Source organism: Geotrypetes seraphini, chromosome 8 (genome assembly GCF_902459505.1).
Source record: "Geotrypetes seraphini chromosome 8, aGeoSer1.1, whole genome shotgun sequence".
Taxonomy (NCBI): Eukaryota; Metazoa; Chordata; class Amphibia; order Gymnophiona; family Dermophiidae; genus Geotrypetes; species Geotrypetes seraphini.
The window spans coordinates 13,283,563-13,306,155 of record NC_047091.1 but is presented as its reverse complement, the minus strand read 5'-3'; the positions used below and the strand labels follow the sequence as shown (position 1 = coordinate 13,306,155).

Genomic DNA, 22,593 nt, shown 5'->3' with positions numbered 1-22,593 from the left:
CCCCAGCCTGAACAACTTGCCATTTGCTAAAGGTACAGAAAATACTGGAGCTTTCCACTGAGCCCCATAGGTTTTATCAGTGAGTTCACTAAAAGGGATCAGTTTTTCTCTACCTCTATCGGAATAGTACAGATGGATAACAAGAAAAGCATTATATTTCATTATTATATTCATTTAACTTTATCCATCATTTGTTCAATTTATAACTACACTATGTTCACTACTTGTAAATTTAGGAATTACAGTAGTTACAACATTTTGCATGAATGATGTTTTAATATTTTTACCTGCAAGTAACAATTTAAATTCAGTTTTCACTCATATTAAGAGGTATATTTTATTGACTGCAAACTGGTAAGGACATAACAAATTTGTTCGTACTCTGAAGAAATCTGAAGTTTTAATGATAACCTTCTAATTTAAACATGGTTATTCCAGAATTGCATTTACCTGGATTTTCCCCAGATAGTATATAAGTACTGTAAAATGTTCAAAACTCAGCAGCCAGACCAATTTGAGGGATTCAAAAATGTGAGCCCAATAACCAATATTGGAGGCTTTACAGGCTGCCAAATGATTTGCTGGTAAAGCTAAGTCTGTAATTATTGCTTTTTAGGCAGCTTTGCAGTTTTAATGTACATTAAGATCTTTGCAATCTGAAAGTCAAAAGTTGCTGCAGGTGTCTACAGTGACAACTTTATAGAAGTTGATCTGCAATCTTGGGCATTTTCATGTGCCACATCTATTCTGTGCAGCACCCTTCCATTTGAATTGTGACTGGAAAATTAGAAGTTTAAAACACCTTATATGTGCAATCATATGGTACTGCTGTTTAGCTTTAGCTTTTGTATGGGATGTAATATAATTTTATATGTTATTTTATATTTATTAGTTGTATATATAATTTCATATGCTTTTACTGTAAGCTACTTAAGAGTTATGATTTAAGGCATGTAAATAATTTTAAATAAAATACATTTTTAATGTTACTAATTTCTTGAGGTAAGAGGTTCCACATTTTAGGTGCATAAAATCTGAATGATTCTTTCCATGTCCCTACCAGCTCCATCATTTCAGTACCGATAGCTTCTGCATTATAGAGATGCCGAAAAAGATTCAAGATCTTTTTATGATAAAAATCATAAGGAAAAATTATGTTCTTACCTGATAATTTTCTTTCCTTTAGTCACAGCAGATGAATCCAAAGATGAGTGGGTTGTGACCATCCACCAGCAGGCGGAAATAAAGACCACCAAAACTGAGTTCTGTCATATATAGAATATTAAGCTCACTGGTCAGTCAGTATTCCTCATAACAAAGCAGCAGGAGCCACAGGAAAATCCAGTCGGCAGTAGAAGCGTAGAAAGAAGATGCCCTACAAAGTGGTATGCTATCACCCCAGGAAGGGCCAACTTAGAACTGCTGTCTCCAAGATCAACCTAAGGATCGTCCAACTGAAGGATCCCACCGAAAGACTGACCAGAAACCACACACCAGTCCTTGAAAGAGATTTGCTCCATTCAAAACAAAGAACTAAACCACGAGAACAAGTCTGCCAAAGTTCGGTGTTGATTGAACAGAACCTGAGCCACAAGAGTACCCAGGGAAGACCAGGAAGCATACCCCATGATGGAAAGAGCAAGTAGTGCCCAAAGTCCAGGCAAACCTCAGAGAAGACGACATGCATGCTCACCCTAGGGAAGGAGCTGTGTCAAAAATATGCCCTCAACAGCCAAGGAAGGCAACTTATTTGATCACCAGCGAAGAATGTGCACCCGAGAGATGGCCAAAGCCAGACCAAGGAATACACTTAACGCTGGAAATGGAGCTGTGCCTGGCAGTCCAACACAGGACAGAACGCAACAGCCAGCTACCGAACCATGCTGCACGAAGGAACCACACACAGCTCAAATAATGGATTTATGCACAACCTATAGCGATGGAGCAGTGCACAGCAAACGGCATGGGAGCCACAGCCAAATAGATTCATGTTCCACAATCAGCGAAGAAGCCACATTTGACATTCAGGGATGAAGCCGTGTCAAGCAGCTCAGTGGAGCTGCGCTCTACTGCCAGAGACGGGGCTGTGTCAACCAGGAAGCTGGAGTTGCACTTTACATCCAGAGACAGAGTAGTGCCAATCAGGCAGCTGGAGCTGAACTCTACATCCGGAGAAGGAACAGTGCTAACATTCAGCCGACACTGTGCTCTACCTTCATAAATGGGAGCAGCGTCAGGGAGAGTAACGTCATTGCTCAAGATGGCCACTTAGGTCCTGAGCTGTGCGGGGCCCAGCACACATTCAGCAGTAAATATAGTGTTTAACACTTGTTAGCAGCACTCTTTCAAGAGTACTGGTTGATGGAAACGGAGGGCTTTCCAATATTTTATTTATTCAATTTTCTATACTGTTCTCCCAGGAGAGCTCAGAACAGTTTACATGAGTTTATTCAGGTACTCAAGCATTTTTCCCTGTCTGTCCCTGTGGACTCACAATCTATCTAATGTACCTGGGGCAATGGGGGGAATTAAAGTGACTTACCCAGGGTCACAAGGATCAGCGGCCCAGCAGCTCTGAGAATCAAAAGGAATTGGCAGATTTTGCTAATCGTCGTTCCTCTTCCTTGGTGATAGATCATGAAGCGTGTTCTGCAAGGCCTCTGCGAGATGAGGCAGCTAACACTCTCTGCCGGTTGCAGTCGATTCTTTGTTGGACTTTCGTCAGTTGCTTGAGGAAATCAAATCTGATCTTAAATCAGTCCACTCTGAACTTACCTCTCTCTCAGATGATTTATGGGGCGAGATTATGGAGTTTGGCTGCAGACTCCTGGTGGCCCAGACCAGATTAGAACAACACCAGGATGCATTGACTATGGTGGAGTTGGCCATTCAGGATTGTAAGATACCTACCTTTTAGATAAAATAAAAGATCTAGAAAACAGGTCTCAAAGGAATAATCTCCATTTTCGTGGCCTCCCCGAATTGCCTGATTATACGGACTATGAATTGATGGTTCAGAAGCTGGTGAATTCCATGCTGGTTGATACACTGTAGCCTTTTGTCTCCTGAGGTTATTGGTATTGAATGCACTCATCGAGCTTTTGCCCATCCTTGGGCGAATGTTCCGCATGATATTGTGGTTTGCTTTACTGATTTCAAGCTTAAAGAATTAATTATGTCAGCTGCGAATAAAAATGACTCTTTTCAATGGGATACTTTCAAGACTTGGCTGCTGTAACACTTCATCAGAGAGGAGAGTTGAAGCCCTATACCCGCTACTTGGTGGACAGGGGTATCAAATATAAATGGCAGCATCCATTTGCACTTTTTATTTGTAGGGGAAATTACATAAGAGTGCACCACTACAGAGGATGCCTAAAGTTTATTTCCAGATGCATCTTCTTCCCCTTCTAAAGCTGCATCTCTGCTGGAATCAAATCAAAATGCAGTACCTTGGCCCTGGGTGCACCTGCGCTGGCAGCAGGTATCCCATGGGAAGGGGTGCCTCACTCATCAAGCTTCTGGAACTCAATTAAGTATACCTGGTCTTCCTAAAGGACTGCCTGGAAGTTGGTGATCTTTAGCTTTCCTGACTGAGAGTAGCTCATCTATGCTTTGTGAACTGCTTGGTATCACAGGTATATGTGCCAGGCCCTGCATGGGGTGTCCTCCCCTCCTCTTTTCTTTCTGTAGATGCACAGGTTGTCCTTGGTGCACTTGTTCATCATGATTGCTGTATTCTGTTTGTTTGGGGGGGAAGTTGGAGTTTTTTGTTGTTGTTTTATTTTTTTATTCCCAGGGCTTTTTTTTTTCTCAATTTCCTGCACTCCTTGCTTTCCATGAGTGAACTTCATTTTTTTACTCTCAATGTTCAGGGTCTGAATGTGTCCATAAAGTGCCAGCTGTTATTTAGAAAGGCTGGTCGTTTGAAGGCCAATGTGCTATTTGTTTAGGAAACTCTCTTACTCCCTAGGCATGAAAAGGTACTTTTTCGTAAGTGTTATTCGCTGACCTTTCTAGCATCTAATAATCTCCATTTGAAGACCAAGGGGGTGGGTATCTTGCTATCTTACACTCTGCCTTGGCAGGTCCATTGTAAGGTGTTAGATAGGGAGGGCAGTTATCTTCTGCTCCAGTTTCAATGATTTCATAATAGATATACTTTTCTGAATCTTTATGCACCCAATTTGGCTCAGGGGGGATTTTTTGCTCAAATATCCAAGATTTTGGTGGAGTATTTGTCAAGTACACTGACTATTTTTATTTATTTTTTTATTTATTTTTTTTTTTTTGGGGGGGGAGGAGGAGATTTCAATTTAACCTTAAACCCTTCTTTTGGATAATTCTGCTCCGGTAGTAATTTGTGCCCAAACTGATAGGGTTCAGTTGCAAAGTTTTTTTGAATCAGTAGGGGTTGGTGGATCTGTGGCAGATGCTTCACCCAGATCTTCAGGATTTTATTTACTATTCCCCTAAATATAATACTTATTCTAGAATTGATTTGTGGTTGAATAGTCCAACATTAATGGGGCAGGTGTTGGAGGTTTCTATTCAAGCTAATCTGTGGTCCGACCACACTTCACTTTTTCTAGCCTTGTCCTTTGAGCCTCAGGGATCAGGTACTAGATGTTGGCATCTTAATGAATCTCTTTTGGCAGAACCATCAATTAAAGTCTAACTTGTGTGATTTTTTTTGCAATGTAAAGATACACCTGAGATTTCTCCCTTTTCTTTATAGGAGACGTTGAAGGTGGTGATGTAGGGTCATTTTATTGCCCTGCAGGCCCATTTTACAAAAGTAAGGTGGGAAAGGGAAAATCAGCTTTGAGTGCAATTGGCTTCATTGGATTTGTCCTGTAAAGATCACGGGGATTGAGGGGATTTGCAGGAACAGCTTCATATAGACAGATTCCAATTGACAGAGCTGGAACTTGTTGATGTAGCAGTACAGCTTTATAGAACTCATCTGTAAGGATCTTAGTACTGAGACAGTTGCAGGATCTATGTTAGATAAGATCCTTAATTTTGAAAGGTTAATAGGGTTTTCATTTTACAGTTTGACTTTTCTAGTGCATTTGATCTGATGGATCATGTACTATTACTTAGGTTGATGGATTATATTAGTATCATGGGTGATGTGGTTAAATGGTTTCAGGGTTTCTTGCCTAGATCATATAAAGTTAAAATGCATTCTCAATTATTGGGCAATTGGCAGCCTGAATATGGGGTTCCACAGGGTTCTCCGTTATCCCCATCATTGTTTAATTTATATATACATCTGTTAGGTTATGAGCTTGAGAAGTTCAGTTATACTACATTTATATATGGAGATGATATTACAGTACTTATACCTTTTGGGGGCAATTTAGATCAAGTGATATCTAAAATCAGATCTGTGTATGAATTTGATTGAACAATGGATGGCTGAATTTCAATTGAAACTGAATAGAGAAAAACCAAAATTATTGATAGTAAATTCCCTTAACTCAGGGTTTCATGATAAGTCTTTGTTGATTGATAATATAGATTATCCATTGGTTTCAACTATTAGAATTTTGGGATTATTTTTAACACTTCTTCCTCTATAATATTACTAAAATTCAACCTACCCTCTCTGAGCACACTACCAAAACACTTATCCACACCCTCATCACCTCACTACTGCAACTCGCTACTCTTAGGCCTTACGCTTAGCCATCTCACTCCCCTCCAATCCGTCCAGAATTTGGCTACAAGACTCATATTCCAGGAGAGCCGCTTTACTCATGTTACCCTTCTCCTAAAGTCACTTCACTGGCTTCCCATCCATTTCCGAATACAATTCAAACTCCTCTTACTGGCCTACAAATTCACTCACACAGCTGCCCCTATCTCTCTTCACTTATCTCCCCCCCTATGTTCCACCCCCCATGAGCTCCACTCAGCTGGCAAGTCCCTCCTATCTGTGCCCTTCTCTTCAACTGACAACTCCAGACTCCGCTCCTTCAACCTTGCTGCGTCGTATGCTTGGAACAAGCTCCCCAAATCCCTACAGCGGGCTCTGTCTCTGGCAGTGTTCAAGGCCCAGCTCAAAGCCCACCTCTTCGAGAGTGCTTTCAACTCCTAACTCCTCTCACCTTGGGTTCTGCAACCTCAATCTTATATGTCATGTCTGTCTGTCCAAGTTAGATTCTAAGCTCTTCTGAGAAGGGACCATCTATAAATGTCAAAACATGCAGCGCTGCATACATCTTTATAAGTGATTAGTAGTAGTAGTCTTTAATACCCCATGTTACCCAGTTGAAAAATAAATCCTTTGGGTTATTCTGGAATCTGAGGAGGATTCGGAAGTATTTCAATCACTATCAGTTTTGTATATTAGTTCAATCTCTTTTCTTAACACTGATTGATTATTGTAACATTCTTGGACTCTCCTAAGTTGATATTGTGTAAACTACAAACTCTGCAAAACACAGCTATTAGGCTTATATTTGGATTGGAAAACAGGAGATAAAATCATACTATATATGTTGAAATTGACTTCTGGTTGAAGCCAGAAATCAGTTTAAATTTTTTTGTATGTTGTTTAAAATATGTCAAATAAATTTTCCTACTTATATGCCTCCATTATTATGTTATTCAGAAATCAAATATTGTAGTTTGAGACAACAATTCTTTATTTCAATTTCCAAAGAAAAGAGGGATAAAATATTTCAGAGTGTTCCCTCAGAAATGGGCATATCAGGCAACCAAACTTTGGAGAACTTTAATAGGAAATTATAAGAGTTTTAAGAAATCTTTGAAAACATATTTGTTTAGGGAATATGTTTTGAACAAGTTGTAATTTGTTCTATTATTTTAATTCTTTGATATTGTTCTTTTTTCTCTTATGTAAACCATTATGAACTTCTATCTAGAGGTATTAACAGCAGTGACTTAGCCACTCTGGCCCATCAGGGAAACAGCTCTCACATCCAGAGGTGGAGGCGTAGGGAAGCTCCAGGAGAAACCACACTCCATATCCCAAAACGGAGCCAGTGGGAACATACAGGAGACCAGCGCTCTAACCCCACAAGAGGCGACCATGTGGTAGAGCTAGGCAGAAACAAGCTCTAAGCCAGTGTTATAGACCTAGGAAGCAAATCAAACTGCTAGACAAAGCTTCTCCTGCTTCCTTAGAAGCAGCCAAATTACTACTACTACTTATCACTTATATAGATCTGAAAGGCATACGCAGCACTATACATTTTGACATTTAATAGACAGTTCCTGCTTAGAAGAGTTTACAATCTAACTTGGACAGACATGACATATAGGGTTGGAGATGGGTGAGGTGTGCTCACCATCTGGAGAAAACAGGCTATGTCGCCCCCAAATGCGGCAAGACAGAACCATGTGAACTTAATGCTGAACCAGCACCAAAGAGAGAGAACCTCGATAGGAGCCAACAGTTCACCCCCAATTAAGGGAATGAAAGTATCATATTAAGCCCTATGAGGACAAAGTGAAGATGGGTGCCCCAGATTGGCAACAAAGCATCTACAACTCTCCCAGGATGGTACCTGAAACCAAGGACCTAGGCCAAGCTAAACGGACAACAGCCTTCCACAGCAAGTGGTCCAAGTGTCCCTGGAATAGTACAACCCTTGGGACTAGGTTGCTGTGCAACGTCTAGAAACTACACGAGCTTACCTCTCTTATGGGCCAACCAACTAGGGGGAAAAAAGCTACCATAACAAAGGTGAGACCTACTATCTCTCAAAACTTGAAATTCGGCCATACTGGACCAGAAGACATGGTTCATGTTGCACGTCCAGGATTTGCACTAGGAGGCTGCGGCCAACTGGAAGCAAAGAAATTGATGACAAAGACAACATTTACATCTTTTTCTTTTCATTTTAACAAAGGACACCCTGGTTATCTAGGGCCTGTCCATACTTTGTCAGAAATCGCACTCGCCATCTATATCCCCCCTAGCAAGAAAACCCAAACACTTATGGGCCATGGCACCTTCAGCTGAACCTGCAACCCAGGGCAGGCAACTAAACTGCAGCAATATGGAACCAAGGCAAGCACAAGAACTGACATGGGAATTACAGCATGATGCTGGAAGCCACACCATCTATTACTGAAAACCAGGCACAGCAATCAAGGATAGCTGAGTAAGGAGTGCAGGAGGAATTCCAAAGGGGCTTACAGGGGATAGGTAGGGAACTGGCACCACCAGTTATACCTTGAAATAGGCACCCAGCAAGCTTAATTCCCTCGCTCAACTGAGTCAGCAAAGCTTAAACAGGAGCCAAGCCAGGCCGAACAGAGTCACCAGGCCATGCTGAGCAGGAGATGAAGTCATGAGCTTGAGAGAGAACATCCATCTGCCTGCTGGAGACAGAGAATACTGGCTTACCATCCTATATATGACAGAGTTCAGTTTTGGTGTTCTCTATCTCCGCCTGCTGGTGGACAGTCATAATCCACTTGTTTGGATTCATCTGCTTCTGATGACAAGGAATAAATAATAATAATAATTTTATTTCTTATATACCGCTATGTAATGCAGTGCTGAATTAATACTAAGACATGGCTAATAGTTGCTAAATAATTCTTACCTAAAACAGGGACAAACTCTTCTAACCTACATTTGTTATGTGATTTATTTTATGTTTTAAATTCTTTATTCATTTTTGCATAATTACAACAAGTGTAGCAGATAAACTCATATGAACTTATAAATACACACTTAATTAACTCTCATATAACACTTTAAGTATAACATTTCATTACAAATTAATATTCTATAATATTTTGAATATTATGTAATAAACCTAATATTTAAACTATTCTTATTAAATAGAAAAACCTCCCCTCCCATCATGTGATTTATTTTAATTTTTATAATTATGCATGTTATTGTGTACACTGCCTGGTAAAGGCAGATTATAAATGGAAAATAAATCCATGTTTCCAAAATAATTTTTCATTTGATATACCGTCTATCAAAGATTATATTCACGGTTTACACTAAGTAATATATAAAACATGTACTACAAAATAATCAAATACAGGCAATTAAAATTTGCTATAATAAGGGGCAGGACAGGTAGAACTAACTAGATAGGAGGGAAGGAGCACAAGGAAGTAAAAAATACATTGAGATGATAAAAAAAATTCAAAAAGGGGGGGGGGGTTAAATCTAACCAGATGTGTGTGTAAAAATGTGACCATTTTAGTAATCTGAGGTTCAAATGTCAAAGAAGAATGCAGACTGCTAATCAATTAATATTTCCTCATCTTTCCAGTCCAATCCCACAAATCCTAAATAGTACTTCCAAGAGTCTCTGTTGACTAATCAAAGAACCTCATATCTATTTAGGTTTAATTTACATTTAAACAAGCCACCCCAGTTAGCCATTTCAGTCAAATTCAAATTAGTAACAAAATTTACTTTGTCACTTATTACATGGCCAAGCAATCATATATCATCTGCCTACATCAGGGGTAGGAAACCTCAGTCCTCAAAAGTGGCAACCCAGTCAGGTTTTCAGGATTTCACCAATGGATCATTCCATACCAAGTGATCTAAAATAATAATAATAAAAAAGCTCCCCACCATTATGTCTCAGATTTTGTTCAAAATTGGTATGCAGAACACAGCATTAAAAAAAATTTCCCGAAATATCAGATCCTTAGTTGTAATAGTCACTTAGCTAGACCCCCTTGTTTTACTGGGTGCCGGAAGCATCATGCACAGCTGTGAATAAAATGTCATTTTTAGCTGCTCATAAAGCTGACAATAATTTATGAAAAATACTAATTTTTGGCAGCCCAGCACATCTTTTCATGTCGGTTTCAGCAATGCTAGTATGAGCATCATGGAATGCAGAAGTCTGCTTAAAAGTTTGCTCAAAGTGTGCCTTAAAGTTTGTCGCGGTTTATCATGACAGATTTTGACCAATTTATCAACTGCTATAGCTCCAAAGCAAATGTAGATACAGACTTCAGATTTTTTATCAGAGATTATCCTTGCACTGGACATTAAACTGTCAAATTTGCAGCAATTCAGTATGAATAGCTGCATCAGAACATTCCTTCAAATTTTGCACCATCGACACAAAAGCTGAAATGTGTCAATTTTCAGGGTCAATTATTAAAAAAAAAGAGTCTGCCTGAATCTATTTCTAACTAGTACCATCTGAAAAGAGGAAATATTAATATCTACAAGATTTATATTTATTTGTTTTGCAATGCAAACCTTATTGAAATATAAATTTGCTTAAAAGTGTGGTACTATATATTTTGAGTGCAATGCCCATGATATACACATATCACAAGGCTAGAACACGTATATGAAAAAGGTGTTGTATTAGTCCATAGTGGCTTTGCCACTACTGGCTTCCAACCAGTATCCCCATCGCCATAGAGGCCACACCGAATAGCCATACAACAGCCACGAGTGGGTTTCTTTTCCGCAGGTTTCCAAGCCTATTTGTGGGTTTCTTTTCCTCTAGATCCCAAAAATTGGCCCCATTTGGAATAGTGTGCAGTTTTGGAGACTGTACCTTCAAAAAGATATAAACTAGAGAATGATACAGGGACAAATTTGTCCCCGTCCCCATAAATTCTTTTTCTGTCCCTGCCAGCTCCATCCTCATCTACAGAAGCCTCAAACACTTTTAAATCATAAGTGTTTGAGGCTTGTGCAGTTAAGGCATAGCTTACAGGAATGGGGCAGGGACAGCGAAAAACTCATGGGGACAGGACAAGGAAATTGAGTTTCTGCAGGAACGGGGACAAATTTGTCCCCGTGTCATTCTCTAATATAAACAAAATAGAGTCGGTCCAGAGGGTTGCTTCAAAGTTGGTTGGTGGCCTTTGCCATAAATCGTACGGGAACAGACTTAGATAACTTAATATGTATAATCTAGAGGAAAGACGGGAGAGAGGGAATGCTAGAGCTGTTTAAATATCTCCATGGCATTAATGTACAGGAGGTGAGTCTTTTTCAAACTGAGGAAAATTTCAGAAGGAAAGGACATAGGATGAAGTTAAGAGGTGATAGGCTGAGGAGTAATTTAAGAAAATACTTCTTTACAGAAAGGGTGGTAGATGCGTGGAATGGTCTCCCGGTGGAGATGAAGACTGTATCTGAATTCAAGATAGCGTGAGAAAGGCATATGGGATCTCTTAGGGAGAAGATAATGATTGGTGGGGAAGGGCAGACTGGATGGGCCTTTATCTGCCATCATGTTCCTAGGTTTCCAAAGCACGTGAATAGAGCCAAAGCAATAAACAAATGGATAAATGATTGGTAATAATGAGTTCAACAAGGCCAGTTCTGAAAGTAAAAGCTATTTTAATAGCAGGAAAATACGAATGGTACAATGTTATACATAACAACCAACAGATAAATCCAGCATTGCCTTCACTGGAAAAATGAACAGCAAATGAAGCACAAAAGATAATACCAATCACTAAACTAATCACCATCAGAAAAACACATATTACAACAATACTATAGAACCTTTAGAAATCTTAGACAAGCATAAAACTGTTAGAAATACAGTGGTATTCAAATTATCATAAATAAATACAAATATTGCAAGTCACACTGCTAAGCATTTCTAACTTTGAGGTGAATTTGTACATTTATGACAGTGGCATTGCAAAACCAAAAGGAATGTATCTTATAGTGTAAAATTTTCTCTTTCAAACAGTGTTGCTTTTAGGAAGACAAGACTCTTTTTTTAATAATTGACCCTGAAAACTGACAAATTTCAGCCTCTGTGTCAAAGATGCCAAATTTGAAGAAATGTTATGATGCAGCTTTTCATGCAGAATTACTGCAAATTTGAGTGTAGTGTCCAATGAAATTTGAGAGTGCAGTGTCCAATGTAAGGATAATCTCTGATAAAAATCTGAAGTCTGTATATACTCTTGCTCTGGAGCTATAAGCAGCCAATAAACTGGTCAAAATCCATTGCAACAAACTGTTGTCAAATTTTTGGGCACACTTTGAGCAAAGTTTTCAGGTGGGCTTTTGTATCTATGATGCTCATACTAGCACTGTTATAACTAGCACAACAAAGTTATGCTGAACTCTCAAAAATTAGCACTCAACCAATTATTCTTAATTTTATAAGCAGCTAAAATAACACTTTATTCATCACTGTGCACAATGCTGCCAGCATCCAGCCAGACAACTGGGTCTAGCTCGGTGACTTTTGCAGTTAAGAATCTAAAATTAGGAAAATTCTCTTAGTACCCTGACTATTCTATGTGCAAATTTTGAACAAAATCTGAAATAATGGTGGAGACCATTAGACCACTTGGCATGGAATGACCACAATAAATATGCATGAGATCTATCTACATACAGTAGAAGCAGAGCATGCAACCCAAAATAATAAAATCCAGCAACGAATGCAAATACACAACAAACAAAGCTGGAATTTTCTATATGCAGTTGGTCCACAAAAGAACACTGACCTATACTAAATTACATTTCAAGGGAGAGGGAGAAGTGAAAACAGATCTATGTTCAAAATGACAGCAACAGAGCCAAGAAATAGGGAAATTGATACAAGAAACTATCTTTAAAAAACATTAGTAGTCAAGCACTAACCTCTTTAATTGATTCTTCATTAGGCAGCATGGTGCATAAACAAGTGATGTACGACTGGCGAAAGGAGGATGCATTTGAAATTTCTGAAGACTCAACACAGAGTTTTGCCAAAGTAGCTGCCTGTGAGATGCAGTTTGATTTCATCAAGTGTTTTATTCGCAACTGCAGAAAGGAAGGGCCTTCTTGTGTAATCAGTGTATTAACTAAAGAAGATTTAAAATTTTAAAAGTAAGCATTTTACAATTGAAGATCTAGATAAACATTGTAAGCATAAAAATTAAATTCATGTACTATAAATGCTTATCAAAAATAGAGAACAGATTAATCCAAGTACTATCAACATGTTAGTTTTAATACATTTTGAATGAAGTACACAATTTCTTAAAAGAATTAAAAAACAGAAGGAATTCCAAACTATAGTTTATTTATTTATTTAAACAATTTATATTCTTGCTTATCCTACAATTCTAGGTGGGTAACAAAGAACATACATATTCTCTAAACATACAACATCAAAAAAAACTTAACAATGATAAAACACCTAAAACTTAGCACAGCTCTGCAAGTGCACATTAAAACTAAAAGCTAAAATGCTTAAAAACAAATAATCTCAGTAAAGCAAAAATAAAGCCAGATTAAATGTTCGTTCAAATAAAACAGTTTTCCCATTATCCTGAACTGCAACAAGTCCGACATTTGTCTTATCTTATAGGGCAACAAATTCCAACATAGTTCTGCTTTAGTTGCGGTAGAAAAGGTTCAAAAAAGAGCAACCAAGATGGTAAAGGGGATGGAACTCCTCTCGTATGAGGAAAGACCAAAACGGTTAGGGCTCTTCAGTTTAGAAAAGAGACGGCTGAGGAGAGATATGATTGATGTCTACAAAATCCTGAGTGGAGTAGAATGGGTACAAGTGGATCGATTTTTCACTCCAAAGACTAGGGGACACTCGATGAAGTTACAGCAGTGTTCTCCCCAGAATTTTTTCCAGCCAGGTGGTATGAAAAAGTAGCCGGGTGGGGTGGGACAGGGAAATTTGGTGGTTAGAATAGGGTCATTAAATCCAGTGGTGTACCTAGTATATGACAAGAGAGAAGGCTTCTGGTTGAGGTGTAGGATGTGGGTAGGAACCTTTTCCCATGGCTTTGTGCACTGCAGCACCCAGGGAGCCGGCCCGAAGACGCCACATTGATCGCTGCAAAACACTGTCTTGGGCCTGATGGAGGTGCCGGCCCTGCGGACTGGCAGAAAATTTCTGCGGACCGGCACCGTTCCACAGACTGGCGGTTGAAGAACACTGCACTAGAGCACCAACACACGAATTGTAAAACTAAACAAGTCAGATCCTGCACAGTCAATTGATTTTGTAGTCAGTGCTAACAGAAAACCATGTCCTTTTCATACACACAGAACAGAGAAACACCCTCACCCAATATGGAATAATCACAAATTAAAAATAGAAATATGTAGACAAAAGTTAAATTAATGCAACACCACAGAAACAGTGACACATGTCCCCTAATACTGTACAAAATATAAAGACAGTAGATGTAAATTTGAAAAAAACTGATACATAACAATCACCACTTTAAAAACCAAATAGAAATAAAACAAATAAGAAATAAGAAAATATAATTTTATTGGACTAATCCATTTTTCAGTTAGCTTTCAGAGGCCAAATCTTTCTTTAAGACAGTACAGTATACAGCTGTTATGATATCCTGTCCTGACCTGAGGAAAGGGGTTTAGTCCAAAAGAAATAGCCTTATTTCCATTTCCTATTTATAAAGTTTTATCAATACAGTTACAATACTACTTGATTCTATGTAAAGCAACAAAAAAATATCTCTTTCTACCTTTTGTAGTTTCTGCTTTAATCATCTTCTCTTCGCTCTTTTCTTTCTATACAGCGTTTGTCCTCTCTCCCTTTGATGCAACATCTGCCCTCTATCTTTGTCCCTTCCATCCAGCCTCTGCTCTCTCTACCCCTTCCATCTACTGTCCACCCTCTCTCTGCCCCTTCCATCCACTATCCACCCTCTCTCTGCCCTTTCCATCTAGTGTCCGCCCTCTCTCTCTTCCATACAGCATCTTCCCTCTTTTTATGTCCCTTCAATAAACTGTATATCCTGTGCCCTTTCTCTCCTTTATACATGATTCATTTCAGCTTCATCCCCTCTCCATTTTTCTGTCTCCACTCCCTCCCCTATGCTCTGGCATCTCTCTCTTCTACTTTCCTTCTTTCCTGCCCACTCCACCCCATGGTCTGGCATCTATATCTCCTTCCCTTCCCTCCCCCCCATGCTCTGGCATCTCTCTCCTCTCCTATCTCTCCCTCTCTGCTCTGGCACCTCCTCTCCTTCCTTTCCCTCTGGTCTGACATTTGTCTCCTTAGTTTCCCTTCCCTCCTCCTTGCCCTAACATCTCTCTCCTCTCCCCCTTCATTATCTGGCATCTCCTCTCCTTCCTTTCTCAACCTCCCTCCTTCCTTTCCCCTGGTCTGGAATCTCCCTCCCCCTCATGCCCTGACGTCTCTCCCTCCATGGTCTAGTATTGCCTTTCCTTTCCCTCCTTCCCATGGTTTTGACATCTCTCTTTCCTCTCCTCTCCCTTCCTGGTCTTTCTTCTCCTTCCTTCCTGGTCTTTCTTCTCCTTCCTTCCCTGTCTCTCCTCAGTTGGGTGCAGCAGCAGCATTTCTCTTCCCCCTTCCCTCTCACTCTCCTCCTCCACTGCTTTTCCCCCTTCCCCTATCCACTCTCCTCCTCCACTGCTCTCCCCTCAGTCCTTCTGCAGCTTTCCCTCTTCCATTTTAAGCACTCTCTTCTGTTCCCAATCCAACAGCACCTCTCCCTCTCACCTCCCTCCACCACTCAGCTCAAACAGAACCTCTCCATCCCCTCTACTTCCGTTTCCTCCACTGACTAGCTGCAGCACCTCTCCTTTCCACCCCCAGGGCCAGCAGCACCTCTCCCCTCTGACTAGCAGGGCTCCTCTCCCTTCCCTTACCTATTCACCTCCAAGGTCTAGCAGCACCACTCCCTCCTCTCCTCTTTTCGTCTCCATCTATCAGCACCCCTCCCTCTTATCTCTCAGGTCCATTGGCACCACTCCCCCTCCCGATTTAACAGGCTCTATTGTAACTTGCCTGACTGCTGCCGAAGCTTTAACGAGTAAATTCCCTCCAGCAGCCTCGGGGCCTCCGAGGAAGAAGGAAGTTACATCATTGGAGGTGGAGCTTCCTAGCAAAATCCCCGAGGCTGCAGAAGGGAATCGATTCGATAACACTACTGCAGCTGTCAGGCAAATTACAATAAGAAGAGAGCAGTGCTGCTACTAGTCCAGGGTATAGAGAATAGAAAATAACAGTGGCAGCAAGAAGGCGGGAAGCTTGCCGGCGCTACATATCACGTGTTGGGCACCTCTGTACTAAGGGACTGAAAATGAACATACAAACAGTTCCTCATCATTGGTTTTTAACTTTTTCCCCTGCCTGGGAAAGCAAGGGACACTACTTTTAAGATTTACTTCACAAGCAGGTAAATGCAAGAAAGCCAGGGCGGGTGAAAAACGTTTGGCCTCTCAAGACGTGAAGAACTATATCATGGGGGGGAGGCGCATGCCAAAGTAAAAGTGCCAAGGAGAGGCGATCCAAATCACCTTGGCACCACACTGGAAACATTTAATTTCCTTTACGGAAGTAGCCTCGAGTTGATAAGTGACGTTTTCACATTCTTTTACCTTGAAACACGTTTCCCCAAAGCAATTTTCTACCTCCCCAGGCTCGTCTTCCTCATCGGGAATGGGAGCCGCCCAGCGCATACACCCACAAAATATAAATTGCAGGCTAGTGTTACGGGGAGGGTTTGAAAATCGTCTGGTTTTTTCGGGGGGGGGTACTTTCTTTATTAGGAGAGAGCGGTGCTGCTGCTAGTCCAAGGTATCGAGAATAGAAAATGACAGCAGCAGCAGGAAGGCAGGAAGCATGCCGGCGCTGCATTTCCTCAAAGCAATTTTTTATCTCCCCAGGCACGTCTTCCTGATCGGGAACGGGAGCCGCCCATCGCATACACACACCAAATACAAATTGCACGCTAGTGCCGCTTTAGCCCGTAGCGAACGCATGCTCTGGGGCTCTAACGTGTGCGTGCCGGCTTCCCTTCTCTTTCCCACCCCCGGACATAACTTCCGGTTTCGGAGGGAAGAGAAGAGAAGCCGAGCCCTGGAGCATAAGTTCGCTACGGGCTAAGGCGTGAAATCTCCAAGCGGTTTTTATTTGTTTTCTTTTGTTTTTTAATGTTGAGCAGCGGGCAGCAGCAGAATTCACGAGCGGATGATAGCCGGGCGCTCATCTAAATTAGCTGGGCGGGCCGCCCGGCTAAAAGGCCCTAGGGAGAACACTGTACAGGGAAATACTTTTAAAACCAATAGGAGGAAATTATTTTTCACTCAGAGAATAGTTAAGCTCTGGAATGCGTTGCCACAGGATGTGGTAAGAGCAGATAGCGTAGCTGGTTTTAAGGAAGGTTTGGACAGGTTCCTGGAGGAAAAGTCCATAGTCTGTTATTGAGAAAGACATGGGGTAAGCCACTGCTTACCCTAGATCGGTAGCATGGAATATTGCTACTCCTTGGGTTTTGGCCAGGTACTAGTAACCTGGATTGGCCACCGTGAGTACGGGCTACCGGGCTTGATGGACCATTGGTCTGACCCAGTAAGTCTATTCTTATGTTCTTATGTAACAAAGATGTGGGGGCTATTGACAGCATATTGTGATGATTAGATACCTTTTTTGCACAAATAGTATGTTATAAGAATGGAAAAGGGGAGGTATATTGTTATTGTACTGGCTTTTCAGTATCTTTGAATATATGTATAATATGCTTGAATTATATTATTGGTGGAAGGGGAGGGTGTGGGAGGGACTTAAATTTATGTATTTACAATGATAATAGAAAAGATTTTCAAGTGATTTGTATGAACCAATTGTTGTATTATTGTTCACTTGTTGTGAGATATAAAAATGAATAAAGATTTGGAAAAACAAAAAACAAAGATGTGGTCAGCAAAGTCACAATGCTGAGGTCTCTTCCATCCAAATTCTAAAGTAACCATGGATGTAATTTAAATGGGAAAATTAGCATTTCTCAGTCAATTTATCACCCCTCTTGTCTTCTTCATCTCTTCCTTTCTGAACACTATACTACAAGTATCACAAAAATAATTATTGCTAAAACCAAATAGCAAGGCATCTTCTTGCTATTGTCCTTGACAGACTTGCTGTCTAATACACTGGATCATGCATAATTCTTATCACCCCTAAATCTTGGATTCCCCAACTATATCCTTTCTTAGTACAGGATATTAACAGGGAAATTTTAAACCCAGCGCACTACTAGCACCTAAGTTAATTGAAGAACACTGTTAGAAACAGCAAAAATGGTGAGGTTGAAGTGCCTACTGGCACCTAAATAAAAGGCACCAGAATCGTGCCTACATAGGCACAATTCACGCAAAGATAAGCACCAGAAATGTAGGCCCAAAAAATCCTGTCCTACATTTTTGGCGCCTGTCTTTGCTGAGGGATCCCGAAAATAGTCCTCAGGTTACCATCGGCTGATCGCAGCAGGGAACTCCCCAATCAGTTGAGCTGGCAGGATTCATTAAGGTCACAAGAATCGCAGACGTCCAGTACACTGGGGAATCTCTTTGGGTCAATTTGGCCAGAGGAAAGGACAAATGCCTGTATCTTGGCGTAATTTACAGACCCCCAAGACAACAGGATGACCTAGATATGGAGTTAATAGGAGATATAGAGAATATCACCTTGCGTGGGGACACAGTACTGTTAGGTGACTTCAACATGCCTGATGTGGATTGGGACACACTTACCTCTGCTTCCGGCAGCAGTAGGAGGCTATTGAACTCTTTGAGGGGAGCACGTCTCAGGCAACTGGTGTTGGACCCAACAAGGGATCAGGCAATACTGGACCTGTTACTTACCAATGGGGAAAGTGTCACAGAAGTCTCGGTGGGAGAAACACAGGCCTCCAGCGACCACAACATGATATGGTTCAATCTTAGGAAAGGCTTCACTAAACCTACCACACTGACCAAGGTCCTCAAATTCAAGGACACAAACTTCCAGAACATGAGAGAATTTGTTCACCAGGTGCTACAAAGCCAAGCAGAAACCAATAGCGTAGAAGAAATGTGGTCGACTCTGAAAGCCACCATACAGGAAGCGACAAACCGCTATGTTAAATTAGTAAGTAAACGGCGTAGGAACAATAAGCCGCAGTGGTTCACTGCGGAGATCTCAGACCTCATCAAGAAGAAGAAAAAAGAATTCATCTCTTACAAACAATCAGGGAAACAAGACTCTAGAGCAGAATACCTGACCAAGTCTAAAGCCGTCAAAACTGCAGTCAGGGAGGCTAAATTCCACATGGAAGAGTCTCTAGCAAAGAACATCCAGAAGGGAGATAAATCATTCTTCAGGTACATCAGTGACAGAAGAAAAAACTCGGGAGGGATAGTACGTCTTAGGAAACCAGATGGAGAATATGTGGAAAAAGACTCGGAAAAGGCACAACTATTAAATGAATATTTCTGCTCAGTCTTCACCCGAGAAGCGCCGGGGCAAGGCCCTCAGCTACAGACAAGGGTTAGCTCGGCTGACCCATTTAGTAATTTCAAGTTTACACCCAGCAGTGTCTACGATGAACTGTCAAGGCTCAAGGTTAACAAGGCTATGGGGCCTGACAACCTACACCCCAGGGTGCTCAGGGAGTTGAGTGATGTCTTGGCGGAACCGCTGTCCGTGCTCTTCAACCTCTCCCTTAGTACAGGCAGCGTCCCATTGGACTGGAGGACGGCTAACGTCATTCCACTTCACAAGAAAGGCTCAAAAATTGAGGCAGCAAACTATAGACCGGTGAGTCTCACATCAGTATTGAGCAAACTAATGGAAACCTTAATCAAACACCAATTAGACACAATCCTTGATGAGGAGAACCTGCGGGATCCCCGTCAACATGGATTTACTAAGGGGAGATCCTGCCAATCCAACCTGATCAGCTTCTTTGACTGGGTGACGAGGAAGCTAGATGTTGGGGAGTCCCTGGACATCGTGTACCTGGACTTTAGCAAAGCATTCGATAGTGTACCACACCGCAGGTTGCTAAGTAAAATGAGTTCTATAGGATTGGGCGAGACATTGACAAAATGGGTTGGGAACTGGCTTGGAGGTAGGCTTCAAAGGATAATGGTAAACGGCACCCCCTCTGAAATGATGGAGGTGATCAGTGGAGTGCCCCAAGGCTCGGTCTTGGGCCCGATCTGTTCAATATCTTCATAAGTGACTTGACAGAAGGGCTCCGAGGTAAAATAACATTATTCGCCGATGACGCCAAGCTAAGCAATGTAGTGGGCAAAAGCACAACGGACAAAAACTCAATGCCCGACAACATGATGCACGATCTACTCCTACTGGAGCGCTGGTCTAGGACCTGGCAACTCAGTTTCAATGCCAAAAAATGCAAAGTTATGCACTTGGGTAGCCAAAATCCATGCAGGACTTATACCCTTAATGGTGAGATCCTAACAAGAACGGTAGCAGAGCGAGACTTAGGGGTGATCGTCAGTGAGGACATGAAGGCTGCCAATCAAGTGGAGAAAGCTTCATCTAAGGCAAGACAAATCATGGGTTGCATACGCAGGGGTTTCGTCAGCCGTAAGCCGGAGGTCATTATGCCATTGTATAGATCCATGGTGAGGCCCCACCTGGAGTACTGTGTGCAATTTTGGAGGCCGCATTATCGCAGGGTCGGTCCAGAGAATGGCCACTCGGATGGTCTCGGGACTCAAGGATCTCCCGTACGAGGAACGGCTAGAAAAATTACAGCTATACTCACTCGAGGAGCGCAGAGAGAGGGGAGACATGATCGAGACGTTCAAATATCTCACGGGCCGCGTCAAGACAGAGGAAGATATCTTCTTTTTCAAGGGTCTCACGGCAACAAGAGGTCATCCGTGGAAAATCAGAGGCGGGAAACTGCGAGGTGACACCAGGAAGTTCTTTTTTACTGAAAGGGTAGTTGATCGCTGGAATAGTCTTCCACTTCAGGTGATTGAGGCCAGCTGCGTGCCTGATTTTAAGGCCAAATGGGATCGACACGTGGGATCTATTCACAAGGTAAAGGTAGGGGAGGGTCATTAGGGTGGGCAGACTGGATGGGCCGTGGGCCCTTATCTGCCGTCTATTTCTATGTTTCTATGTCTCTATGATTCCCCAAAACCACGGCTTCGAGAAGTCCTACCAGCTCAGTTGATTGGGGATTCCCTTGCCATAATTAGCTAAACCAGCACAGAGATCCCTGATTCTTCTCTCCCTCCCTCCTACCCATTCATCCACTCACTGATCCCCCCAGCACCCCTCCAAAGAGAACCCCTTCCCACTAAGCCCAACACTTCCCTTTACACATCCCCGACATCCTCACAACCCTTCACACACCCCTTGTACCTTTAGATGGAAATCAGGCAAGAGAGATGCCTACTCCCTCCTGCCAGAAGGCATGCCTTTTAATGGCGCAAAAGGAAGGGGAAGGCCCGTCATGTTGAAGAAGCAGGCCTGCTGGCAGGAGGGAATGGGACATCCCCCTTACTGGTTTTCCATCCAAAGGTACAAGGGGAGTGTTGAGGGATGTGTGGGCACTGTTGCGTGATTGACATGCAAGTGGTGCCCGCCATCGGTTAGAAAATCCAAGCGTAAGTGCCTGCAGGCACTAAGGACTTGGTGAACATAGGATAAGGTGTGTGTGGGGGGGGGGGGTTGCTAACTTGTTTGGAGACCTGGAAGGAGAGAAGAGTACTTTGAGATTTGATGATCCTTCCCCCCTCCTCCGCTAAATCTGGAACATTAGTATCGCAAGTGCTCTTTTGTTGCTCCACCTATTCCCATGTCAGTTACCAGAGCAATTTCAGATGCCCACATCACTCAAGATTTTACAAACCTCTATCTCTGATATGTCATGAGCATCCTTCTGTTCATAACAAACCACATAGTGTTGGTGAATCAAAATGACAAACCAATACAATACCACATTTCACCCATTCAAATGAAACAAGCCCAAATAGTAATTCAGGGAAAACTGACCCTGCTATTTAAATAAGACAAGATTTAGGGGACATACTGCAAGTATCTGGGGTAGATACTTGATAAGATACATTTTTCTTATTTGTTTGAACTTGTGTCCTAAATGCATTGAATTTCTTTTTCATTCTATTATTTCTCTGTTTAGCCATAACTACTGTTTTGTTTTTTTAAATATCTGCCTGTTTTAGAAATTTAAATTACAACATACAAACAATAAAGTTTCTTATACACCTGGTGCACATAGCTCACTACATAATTGTTATGTTTTGGAATTTGATTATAGTAATAGATCAATGTCTTTAGCATTCACCATCAATTCTTTACACTAAAGGAAGGGACAGCTCAATTTGGGGATGTTCTGTCCTTTCAGATTTGTCTTAGAATGGGTCCTACTGCAAAATTTCTTTTCATTTCTGGGTTGCCTTCATCTAAAGTTATAATTAAGAGAAGCTATGATTGATATATCTCATGCATAGAATCTGACACACATTAAGTTTGTGATGTATTCATTTTACTGCATGATTTTTAGTTTGCTTGTGCATTCTTTCTACTCTAAATAAAGTTTGAAAAATGCTCATTTTACCTTCTTCCACTTCCACTGGCTGCTGAGAGAGAATTTTAAGATATAATGGATTCTTCCAAACACCGCCTTCCTTAGTAATATCAACCAGTGCTTTAAGGTTATTGTTCCCAAATTCCAGTAAAGCATCATGTGACTTCTAGAAACCAAAAAAAGTCATATCAATCACTTTTCTTAGTTTTGGGGTCAGAAATAACAGACACAGACAGCAATGGATATACAGGAATGACAACTGCAAATATAATTTATTTTTATTTA

General features: G+C 41.4%; 1 protein-coding gene across 3 annotated transcripts in view; it reads right to left on the bottom strand.

Annotated features, from left to right (window-relative positions):
* The window catches only part of RLF (RLF zinc finger), a 91,417-nt gene that overhangs the window by 32,571 nt on the left and 36,253 nt on the right, over positions 1-22,593 (bottom strand). For 2 of the 3 annotated variants that reach the window (XM_033955429.1, XM_033955428.1), the window contains 2 exons: positions 22,339-22,474; positions 12,602-12,804 (listed from right to left, as the gene is read on the bottom strand). In XM_033955429.1, coding sequence (XP_033811320.1) covers positions 12,602-12,804; positions 22,339-22,474 — 339 coding nt within the window. Of the gene's footprint in view, positions 1-8,386; positions 8,467-12,601; positions 12,805-22,338; positions 22,475-22,593 lie in introns of those variants that run through there. The other variant, XM_033955430.1, reaches the window with a different exon arrangement.